We start from the raw sequence: 12,477 nt of genomic DNA, 5'->3' as shown, positions 1-12,477 counted from the left end.
ATCCTCTTCTGCTCTGAGCACTCAAGTACCTGCCATTTCTGATGTGTGACAATCCCTACCACCTTGTAGAGTTGTTGAGAAATGTAGTATGGGCTTCTGCTTTGACTGCTTTTCTCTAGTGAGGAGTTGCTCCCTGGAATTCCATTGTATCAAGTTCTCCACCTCCTTATATAGAATCTTTCAAATATCATTAGCTAGAGACACACACATAGAGACTAGGTGTATATAGCGTAAAGATATTGAGCCTGAACACCTTCACATTTCCAAACGCTTATTTGCTCAGCATTCTATGAAGCAATGAGGGTGGTGACCACAGATAGAGAGGAGTCTGCTGTCAGGCATGTCAAACAAGAGGTTACTTTCCTTGCTTTCTATTTTCTCATTGGCTTTCACTGTAAGTTTAAACAGAAGATTAGGAAGTATATTTCAAATCAGATAAAAGATTTAGCTGCCTCGTAGAAGAGAGTAAAAGTAAAGTTGCATTTTAATTCACTTTCAGAATAAAGTCAAACACATTCAGAGACTAAGAACATTTATTTCCTCCCTTAGCAACGTTTTTTCCCCCTTAAAGTATGAGAACATCTTAACCTACCATATTTAAAAATTAACTAGAACTTGCCAGATGTACCAAAATACGAGGAGTTCAGAGACACTTTCTCACACAGAGGCCAACCCATTTTGTCCCTTCAAAGAAAAGCATGTTTTCATCCAGGGGGAGTAGAGTTTGACTGATGTAAGATACCACAGATTTCAGGACTCCCACTTGGGTTTTCCTGAGAATAGAAATGAAAAGAAACAGCTGTCCAGTGTGCATGTTAGCACTTCTCGTCTTTCTTCTGCGTCCTCCTGACAGTTCAAGTTTTTTCCCAGAGATGCTGATAGCTTTACTGTGCATTGGATAATTTAAAAACTCTTTCACATAGAAGAGGGTGGGGAAAGTGGTGCCATTTATCTTCTCAACGGAAATTTGATTCTCATTCCTTCTCACCAGTAAATGAATCTCATTTCTCAAGTAATCTTCTCCTTTTCTGAGAGTTATTAGAATATAAATTGATGACCTCCTGGAAATTCCATGGAAATCATTATGTAGGATAAAAATTCCTAAATCATAAATCTCACTAAATGTAATCGTGACTGACCTGACTCAAAAGGAACATTATTTCAATTAAATAAAAAAAGAAAAGAAAGAAAAGCCACTGAGAATAGCTATGAGAAAAGACAGGAGACTCAAAAACCTCACACTGGATTTAGTTCTACTATTTTTTCCCTCTTAGATCTTTAAAAAATAATCCCTCAGATATTAAAGGTGGATTCTCCTATTGAATTGGCACTCAAAGGAAAGGACTTGAAATTGTTCTCTGATTGCTCTTTTTTCCATCTGTACAATTTCTGGTATTCATGTAGCTTTCCGAGGACATACAATTCAGACAAAACGGTAGGTACATACAGAACATAAAAGTAATCAGATAAGTGCAAATTAAAAGTACAATGAGATACTAGCGTAAACACAGTGAGTTGCTTAAGAGAAGAGAGCTCTCACCAGAAGCAGATCTTGCAGATATCCTGACCTCTAACTTCCAGCCTCCAGAACTGTGAGAAAATAAATTTCGGTTGTTTAAGCCCACAGTCTGTGGTGCTTTGTTCTGGCGGCCTGAGCTGACTATACAGAGTAAATATACAATAATACATTGGGAGAAGGAATGTGAAGATTTGCCAGTGTTAGAGATATTTATAAAACACTTTGTTTGAGGAAAAGTAGGATTTTTTCCCTCCTAATTTATGTAACAAACAAAGCAAAAGATATTGTGTTGTCCTGGAGAAAATGTACAAGATCGTTTCTCTCTGACAAAACAACAAGTGCCCTACATCAAAGCATAATAATAATAATATATTTCCCCTATGTAAAACTCAAATGAATTGTCTAAAAATTCACATATTGTGATAAATAAAATCATATTTTTTATCAATTTTGCAAGCAATTTTCCATTTTGGCCTCTAAAAAAGCAAATTTATATTATTTGAGACCATACAAATATACACAAATAGTTTTGTCAGTAAACTTATCCATGGAAAGTAAAGCTATTTCTGAAAACTACTTTTTCATAGATAAGTGTTCTTGTTTCTTAAGAAGATAGTATTATCGAATCTTTATAATAAACTTTTACTCATCTACTATTTTTTACTTTACTTTCCACTAAATTTTTCCAAACTGAGTATAGAAAAACATCATTTCAAGTAACTGAGGTACAGAGCGGTTGAATTACATATTCCAACAAGTGCTAATGAGTTGAATTTATAAATTCTAGAAATATGAAATATAGGCTATGTCAGAGTTCACTGGCTTTAAAAGAAATCAAAGCTACCTCTGAAAAGAGCAGTTGATCAGAATTCCAGTCTAGACTGGAAGGATGATTATGGCTAATTAGCTTTCGTAGAGGTCTCAAGACCAGCGGACTCTGATAACTCCAAGGGTGCCCCCAGAGGAAGGTTGTACTTCACCCCACCACTACTGCTGCTAATTTAGGTCTCTTTTCTCCAGTGAATTCTCATTGTTTTCAGGATGTGAAAATATTGTGATGTAAATGTGATGTTTTGATATTTATGTGGCTTTAAGATAGTAGAATAAATCCTTTGAATCAGTAATATCTAGATTAAAAAATAAATACCAACTGATTATAATCAAGTTCATTTCTGAAGTGGAAATAAACATATCCTCCTTGTCTTGAAGATAATTGAAAGTATTTGCAAAATACCTAGCACAGAGACTAGTACAAAGGCTGTCCGATAGATAAAGCGTATTGCTATTAAGATAGATTTATTCTTAGATTTGATTTAGTGATTATTCAGAAACTGCTTATTAGAATGCATCTTAAAAATTAATAAAATTTTGCCTATTAGGGCACTCCCAATTTTATATTTAAAATTCTAAGATGACTAATAAGTCATAAATATTTACTGAAAGACTTTACCATCTTTAAAATAAGTGAACTCTTCAGAAAAAAAACTCTTGAAAATGTTTCTATTTTAAGTTATCCAAATTTTTTTCTCTTCTGTTATTTATTCTTTTTCTTCTAATGTCAATGTAGTAATGTAAATATATGTGATATGCAAACAACATAATTAAATCATAAAACCAGTAGCCTAATTGTTGAGGATTAAGAATATATTTAGAGTCATTCATGTGTGATTGGATAAATACGTTTAGCTAATGATTAAACATGGTTGGTAAAAATTAACTCATCCATATAACTTTTACCCCATTTTGAAAGTGTAGTGGAGTATAAACAACAAAGATGAAGTATTTGCCTTTATAAAACTTATAACCCTAAGATTTTGTAACAGACCTACTTCACTTCTTGAGGAAGTAACTCCTTTTGTAATATTTATTTAAGCAAGGTTTCTCAGGTCACTGACTGTTAAATAAACCTAGTTAAGTAAGAGTAATGCATGTTAAAGATTTAAGAATTCCTTACCACACACTCTGCATTAACTCTCTTTTCCAATATTTCCCCTTGCTGAAAAGTTTCAGGTTCTCAGATGTAGCATGGTATAATAATTGATTACTTATATAACTTTTTTTACTTTGCTGCAAATAGCTTGGGGGTTGTAGACCTTATCCTCTCTGTTCTCAATTTATGTAACAAAAATACATTTATCTTCTTCATAGAGATTATAGGAAATGATGTAAGTCTGTGTATGTAAGACTTGAATAATAGTAAAAAAGGAATAGTATGATCTTAATGTATTGTTGGTAACATAGTCACATTTCTTAGACTGATTATAAATTAATAATATTTGGTCATTGATGAGAGTATGGTCATTTTAAATCACAAGAGTTGTGACTTCTAGGGGGCTTAGAGATTGTTTAGCCCATCATGAAACCCAGGTTCAGAAAAATGTGGTGACTTGTATTAATCAGTTGGTAAATGAATAGAAATTAAATCTTATATTTCATTTTAATTTCCATTATTTTATGTTTCCATTTAAAAAACATAACTTTCTGACTATTTAACAAAGTAATTCATTTTACTTACATAAATAATACAGTCTTTTGGGAAATTCTTAGACTATTACAGGTAAGGTTAAAGTCTAATTTGATCACCAAGCAAATCCCACAGCATCTTTTTTCAGAAAGGTAAGAAAATTTCTTATGGTGAATGTATCTGTTTGGATTAGGTTTAGTTAAAAATAATGGAAAAAACCCAAAATGACAGTGGCTAAAACAAAATATAAATTCTTTTCAGTCTCATATTCCAGAAGTCCAGATGGTGTCAGTCAAGGCTGGGTTGGTGCTCCAAGGTGTCAGAGACCCTGTTCCTTTCTCAATAGTGGCCTCCAATTTAAGTCAAGATGGCAGTAGGAGCAATAGTTGTTCTACTGCATACCAACCTCAGGAGAAAGTATACGCTCACCCCTTTAATTATACTTCCTAGAAATTGTACATCATTTTCACTTAGATCTCACTGTGCAAAAGTTAGTCACATGGATGTACCTAGCTGCAAGAGAGGCTCGGAAATGTAGTCTTTATTCCAAGAAGCTATACGCCCAGGTAACACTAGGGCTTCATGTTTATGGAAGAAAAGAGAACAGTGTCTGCTATAGTAAGTTTCCCGGGGCAGCAGGAATTCTACTCCTTATTACTCCCTTTTCTTGTCCGGCCCAAATATCTGCTGAAAACCTCATTGGAGGAGCACCAGTTATCATAGATCTGAAGAAAAAGTTGAATAATAAGGCTATGTCATAGAAATTAAGCATAGTTACTACAACTCCAGCTGCTTTTCATTCTTGTGTCTCTCTGTTTATGATATACATTCCCATGAGGTGAAGTGGCATTGGTCAAGCTTGAGGTATATTCATTAGTTGAGGTTTGGGAGTAAGAGTTGTGAGTAAGCTGGTACCTTGATTGACTATTCTACCAAGGCATAGAACATGGGAGGGCCATTGCCCAAATAAAAATTAGGATTCAATACCAATGAAAAGGGGAGGGATGTTGGGGAGCTAAAAACAACAAGTGTCTACAACTATCACGGAAGACCACATAATGATGTCTATTTCATTCCTTTAACTGTAAGTTTTAGAATGTTCTGTGGGTATGTGGGGGAAAGTTCTGTTTTGGAGCTAGAATTAGTGATCTTAATTTTCAAAAGCGTCTTTACTTGGTTATATTGCAGTGAACCACATTGTTTAACAAATAATCTGTACTTTTAAATTTCTCTCAGAAATTGCTCCTGTTTACTGAGCTATCTACTCTCAACCTTTTTTTTGGTTATGTTATAGGAAGCCAGGGGTGCATGGGCTACTGTTTATAAATATTTGATACTCTTCCCTGGGTAGGATTATACTTTCCCATTCCATTGATTTCCGGCTTGGCCATGGTACTTGCTTGGGCCAATTAAATGTGAGTGGAAGCGACATGTGTCTCTTAGAATTAGACTCTCTAAGAGCCAGTGTGTGGTCATATTCTCTTTTCCCTCTGCACAACAACCAATAATGTTTCAGACAGAGGCTGTATCATCAGCCTCCCAGTTCTTCTCTCCTGGGTGAAAAGCTACAATCAACCTGCTATTGATGTGTAGCTTTATTGAGAAATAATCCTTTGTAATTGTAAGCCACTGAGATTTGGCCATTTGTTACTAAAGCATAGCCTAACTAATCCTGACTGATACACGTGTAAAACTAATTCTCTCTTTAAACTTCACAGAGAATTTCTAGTTTTAAAAACAGACCATAAGCAGGAAATTAGGGAGAAACTGACCAAGTGATTAGAAGATTGTCCTATGAGCAATGGAGAAACAATGCATGTTTTTTGGGAAAGCAACTAACAAAATAAATATGATATTTTAGAGATTTAGTATCAGAGCAGTGGATAGGTATATTGTAATATGGAAGACTCACTTTTGGACAAAACAATGGATTGAAAATATCAAATATCTGATTCTCTCCATTGGTGCTAATTAGTGGTTTTTTAATGTATATTTCAATGTTTGAATTATTAGTTGATATTGATATTACAAGCCAAGGCACATAAAGGTAGAAATGTAAAAGCTGATAAGATATGATCAATTTAAAGGGTTATATTTCTAGATCAACAAAATAACTGATAGGTTCCATATTGTACATATCTATATTGATTTAATGAAACCTGGCAGTAGTCTCTCTTTAACTCTTCACAAAAAGAAATTACCAGTTCCATTTTAAAATCTTTCCCAGATTTATCTTTTCCTATGCTTACCACCACTGCTTTAAATTAGGTCTTCATCTTGTCTTACTAAAGCTTTTTAATAGTCCCCTAGTTAATCCCTCCAGTGTTGCCCTCCTCCAGGCTTTTTTCTTACAGCTGCTGAATATTCTTTCTAAAACACAAACTTGACCATCTTATTTCCTTGCATAATGCCCTTTTTGTTCAACATCTCCTAGAAGACAAGATTCAAGTTCCTTAATGTAGCATGCAAGGCCTTCCTGGAAAGACACTGTTGCCTGGTGGTTATAAGAAGAGTCTAGAACCAGACTGCCTTGGTTTGAATATGGCTTCTGCCCCTAGTAGCAGTGTGGACTTAACTAAATATTTACAGCAGTATGTCTATAAAAATGCTAGTTTTTTTAGTATTATATGATGTCTCCCTCACTTTCTGTACTTATTTTCTGGCTGCCTTGCAATTACCCAAAGGCACTTTGCAGTTTTGCATCTCTATTCTTTTGCTCCTTTGTTATTACTGATACCTCTCTCCCTCTTCCACCCCCTTCCCCTACACTGGCTAATGCTATCTCATCTTTTAACATTTAGTTCAATAATTGCTTTAAAGATTAAGATTAAGTGACTTTTCTGGAATAGGTAAGAGATTTCTCTTATGAACTCCTCTGATGCCCATCCACATCTCTATTGTTACAGTTATCACATGGTGTGCCATTATAGTGTAGATGTATTTATTCACCTCTATAAGACCACAGGCAACCTGAGAGCAGGAAGTATGTCTCATTCATCTTTGTGCCTGGTACAGTTCCTGGTACATAGTAGACACATAAAAATGTTTGTTGAGTATATAGGAAATTGCCATATGAAGAGAGGATTATTATTTTGCAAATCACTCTTGAACTCATTCTTCGTTAGGTGGTTCACTGTTGCTTGATTGAGATCTTTGATTGAGATCTTAAAATTTACTTCCAAAGAAAGTTATTTCTCTCTTGAATTCTTAATGTTTCCTTTTGTCTGACAAAGATAATTCAACCTAGTTTGCTTTCTTGCCTTGATTATCCCTACTCATAAAGCTAAAATTAATGCTATACTTCAGTAACCGAATTGGCTTAGGTCTCTAGTATTTTAATTTTCTTATATTAAATAAATAAATTGTACTTAACTTATAGGGAATTTAAAATTATTGTGAGTAGTGAGGGGTATAATTATATTGAATTTTCATGGTCTGATAAAAAGAATAAAATGAGCATGTAAATGAAATTAATTGTATCTGGCATGAGTATTGATATGGATTTATATATTATTTATAGACTTGATCCCAATTATTTGTAAATAAAAACTCTATAACTGTATGAAATTAAATTGAGGAATCTGGTAGATTGTAATAATTGTGTATGGCTTATAATGATTGTGTATAATGTGTATGTGTTTTTAATGTTATAAGGAAATTGTCACTTGGAATAAAGAAGCTTAATTGTTGGCCCCAGAGTGTTTTAAATATGTTTGTTATCTAATATATTATAACCAAATACCTCCTTTTTATAGGACATTAACAAGTGCTGGTAAAGACCTGCAAGATAATTTTCTGAAGGCTCTGGCAGTGAGAGAAGACGACAATCGCAATGGAAAAGTGAGCGTGAGTACATTTCATCCAACAGCTAAAAATGTACATCCTAAAGACACAATTAGTATAATACACAGTTAGTTAATAATATAACTTCTAATATCTTCCCTGAAGAATAATTCATGAAGGATATAATATGGCTTTTTATTATTTATATATTATAGGAATATGTGTAGAAAATTTTTAAAATTCCTATTTACATCTGCAGAAGTAGCCAACTGGTAAAAAAAAAAAATAGTATTCTAAACATCTATTGCAGAAAAAATGCCTATATTGAGAGACAGGTTATCATCTCCAAATCTGTCTTAGGGATAGACTGAAACTTCCCACCTCTTTTCAGCCCTACCTCCTAGTACACTTCTCCCACTCACATCATCCACTCATTCCCAAGTTTGCCCCTTGCCTACCTTGGAAGATCATCCTAGAGTCAGTCCTATAGTCCTACCTTGGGAGATGTGCTAGAAACCAGATAATAGAGAGACATGATTTTGAATCATCCAACGAGAACATGCGCTTGCTTTGTTAAAACGTGTGCTGGACCAAATGTGTAAAGTTGCTAATATTATTTGGAATAAATATTTACTTTCACCCTTTGTTAATACAATGTTAGTGATAACTGTCTTCTGTAAGTCTTAAAATGTTCCAAGTCGGGGACAAAAAAAGACAAATACTCCTGCAGAGACTGCAATAAATGACTCACGGAAATACTCAGAAGTAGTATGATGAGAAATTTAGAGCAAAAGAAAAATATGTGTAAGGAGATCTGTTTTACCAAAGTTTTCTCAAAAAAAAAGTTAGAAGTTTTCTTACTGTCAGGTCACTTGAAAACTTCACATGCAGACAAAATCCCCAGTGTACTTCAGAGAGGAAGAAAAAATCATACCTTGGTTAGATAATTGTATAGAATTAACCTGACTTGAAAACAGAGAAAGTTTCTTAGAGGAAGGAGGTTGAGTGAGATTTACAGGAGGTGAGGTTGGAGGGCCTTGTAAATCACAACAGTAAAGTTTGGAATTTATCTGACCATTAATATAAAGAATAGCTAGAAATGTGAGATGAATGGCAGAAAAATGTGGTGTCACAGGAATCCTTGATAAGGACTTTCAAGAAGGAGCAAATGATCATCAGTGATCAAACAAGATAAGGACTGAAAAAGCATCTACTGGGTCTAGCAACATGTAAATATTTAAAAAAAATATTTGACCACAACAAATTCCATCCACTGTAAGGATGGAAATCAAATCCCATAGGGCTGAAAAACTGGACCACGGTTAGAGTAACACCAACAAACACACACAGTTTTAGAGACCCCAAGCCCGTGTTTTTTACAACAATGGTATGCTTCCTCTCAAAAATGTGTTTTTTAATCTTTATGTCCTGTTGATATTTTCTTTGGCCATGAATGACAGCATCGTCCACTCATTTACCAGATCAGAAGTATGTCAGTTGATATAGACTCTTTACTCCCTCTCACCCAAGTTGAATAAGCCACTAAATTCTCCTAAATATAAGTCAAATTACTTCACTTTTCACCATCTCAATAATCATTTACTTTGATTCAACACCCCAATTTATCTTAAATAAACTACTATAACAGCCTCCTAAATGATATGCCTATGTGTTTTCTTTCCCACTCACACCCATTTTCCAATCACTCAACACGTATTTCTTGTGCACCTGCTTAAGCCTGAAACTGTTCTGGTCACTGAGACACTGGGGCGTTGCAGAATCCATGACCTTAGAGAGTTTATATTTTAGAGAGGGAGATAGAAAATAAATAAGCAAACTAAAAGAGGAGCTGTTAATTTCAGCTCTGGGTAGATGCTTTGGAGAATATAAAATTAGAAAATTGAATAGAGAGTGGTTGGTTGCTTTGGTTACTGTATACAGGAAAGTCACTTTGAGGAGGTGACATCTGTTGGGACTTGAATGAAGTGAAGAAGATAGCCATGAAATTTGAAGGGAGAGATACCCTAAACAGATAAATATTTGAGAGGGAGAGATATCCCAAGAATAAGGAACAGCATATTAAAATCTCCTAAGATAACAGTGATAGTGGCATAGGGAAGAGATGGTAACAAGACCAGAATGGCCGGATTATAATTACTGAAGGAGGTTATAAAGACAGATGAGATCAGAGAGGAAGTTGGCAGCCAGACCATATAGATTTTAAGGAAGTTTTATTGTATTTTTTCATTTTAATTTTTATATTTATTCTTTTATCATTGTAATAGAAAGTCAATGGATGATCTTTTTTATACTTTAGAAAGATTACTCTCACTGCTGTGCAGGGTAGGAGGTGTAGGAAGGAGGACTAGACCACAAGCAAGGAGATAAGTTAGGGAGCTCTGTAATCAACCAGTAAGAGATGAAACTCTTAAAACAGTGTGATTGTACTTGAGATGGAGGGAAGTTACTGAGTTGGGCCTATGTTTTGGAGGCAGAGCAGACAGGGCTCCCTGATGGATTGGATGTGGGATATTAAAGAGAGAGGAAATTAGGACGACTTCTAGGTTTTTTGCTTGAACAAGTGGGTGGATGATTGTGGCACTTAACTGTGACAGGGGAACTCTTCAGGAATGCTTATTTCAGGAATCAATAATGAAACACTTCTCTTTGGGCTATATTAATTTTGTGATGCCTATTTGATGCCCTTGGGGAGAAGTTGGTTGTCCATTTACATACATTGGTTTGGAACTTAGGGGAGAAATCCTGGTTAGAGTATAAATCTGAAAGTCATTAACATCTAAATGGTGTATAAAGTCATGGACTTGTAAAACTTTGCTAGGCAGAGAGTATAGGCAGAAAGAGTGAAGTCCTATGACAGATCTTTAGGACATCCAACATTTAGACATCTGGAACGTGTGGAAGAGCCAGCTAATGATACAGAGAAGTAGCAGGTAGGAGAAAAATCAAGTAGAGTGATGCCACAAACATGGGGGAAGAAAAAGTTTCAAAGGAAAGAATGCTCACCATGTCAAATGCTGCTGAGAGGTTACATAAGATGATATATTAGTTTCCCATGTCTGCCATAACAAGTTACCACAAACTGGGTAGCTTAAAACAGCAGAAATTTGTTCTCACAGTCCTGGGGGTCAGATATCTGAAATCAAAGTGTCAGCAAATCCATGCTGTCTCTGAAGGATCTATGGGAGAATCTGTTCCATGCCTTTCCCTTAGCTTCTGGTGTTACCGGCAATCTTTGGTGTTCTTTGGTTTGTAGAGACATCACTCTAATCTCTGCCTCCATCATCACATGGCATTCTCCCTGTGCATCTGTGTCTCTGTCTTTTGTCCAGTCATGTTAGATTAGCTCCCGACCCCAATTGAATATGACCTAATCTTAATTTTATTGCATCTACAAAGACCCTATTTCCAGATAGGGTCACATGCACAGGCACAGGGCTTAAGACCTCAACATATCTTTTAGAGGGATGTAATTCAACCCACAACAATAGATAAAATGTTTGCCACTGTTTTTGGCTAGATATATGTTATTGATTATGTTGGTGAGGGCTATTTCAGTGGAGAGCTGTGGTTAAACATCTCATTGGAGTAGGTAGAAAAGAGAAAAAACTGTATACATGAAGGTGAGCAGAAACAGTTGATTTTGGCAGAGTTTTGCAGTTAAGTGTAGCATAGACATTGAGTGACAACTGGCTAGGGCCTGGAGTCCAGGAAGTTTGTTTTGTTGTGTTTTAAGATGGATAATATTCACTTACGTTTTACATTAATGGGAATGATCCAGTAGAGGGAGGTATGTTGATGGTGTAGGGGAGAAAGAGAATACTTGCTGGAGAGAACAAGATGGGATCCAGAGCATGAGGAGAGGGGAAGAAATGACTACTAAAGTGAAAGCAGGAGGGAAGGAAGAGTCTATAGGCACATCTGACATGGAGGTTGGTGGGTTTGGATTTGGGAAGATGAGATAGCTCTGCTGTGAGTTTATCTATTTTCTCCACATTGTTGCTCCAAATGACCTTTAATTACATCATCATGACTTTTCCCCCCTAGAAAAGGTCCTAAATTTAACTTTTGTTGGGTGTGCTATAATAGTTAACATTTAGTGTTCGGTGAGTGGTCACTCATTTGGAAACTAGAATCTTGCCAGACTCATAGCTTGCTGAGTCTGAAAATAACATATGGTCATTTATTTGGACCTTTGAATTTGTGATGTTATTATAATCAGTAGAATGCATATCATTGTATCAAAAGGAGCATTAAAGGTTTAATTTTCTATTTCCTAGTCTTGTCTTAAAGCAGACTCTAAAGGGTTTTATAGCAAACTATTTATAACAGAATACACATATTTTAGAAAGATCTAATTATTAGGATCGTATGCTTACTTAAAGGCCATTTACTAAATGGATATGTTTTTAAAAAATTAGTCTTATAAAATATACAATATTAATGAGATTTGACTCTGTGTTAATTTGTGGTCAGCAGAAATTATATGTGAATTTTATGAGGTCTGAACTCTCCAAGGGAAATGGCTATTTCCTAAGCGTTAGGATTTCTCTACGTAATATGTGGGTGCAAAATCAATGGAGAACTTCAACCCAGAGGCACATTTGGTGCTCTTTTTATTTCATCTTACTGAAAGTACGTACTAGACAAATTACTGTGTAGTTTTAGAACTGACATAGTTGACCTGCATGTC

The 12,477-nt window shown here is 35.2% G+C and overlaps 1 protein-coding gene across 7 annotated transcripts in view; it reads left to right on the top strand.

Annotated features, from left to right (window-relative positions):
- CFAP299 (cilia and flagella associated protein 299) overlaps positions 1-12,477 on the top strand; it is a 564,819-nt gene that overhangs the window by 230,733 nt on the left and 321,609 nt on the right. For 5 of the 7 annotated variants that reach the window (XM_014836314.3, XM_070505537.1, XM_070505541.1 and 2 more), the window contains one exon: positions 7,739-7,829. In XM_014836314.3, the coding sequence (XP_014691800.1) occupies positions 7,739-7,829 (91 nt within the window). The remainder of the gene's footprint in view (positions 1-7,738; positions 7,830-12,477) is intronic. The other 2 variants (XM_044766214.2, XM_070505538.1) reach the window with 1 other exon arrangement.

Source organism: Equus asinus, chromosome 3 (assembly GCF_041296235.1).
Source record: "Equus asinus isolate D_3611 breed Donkey chromosome 3, EquAss-T2T_v2, whole genome shotgun sequence".
In the NCBI taxonomy this organism is placed as follows: Eukaryota; Metazoa; Chordata; class Mammalia; order Perissodactyla; family Equidae; genus Equus; species Equus asinus.
The sequence above is the reverse complement of the archived record's forward strand: the minus strand, read 5'-3'. Positions and strand labels throughout refer to the sequence as shown.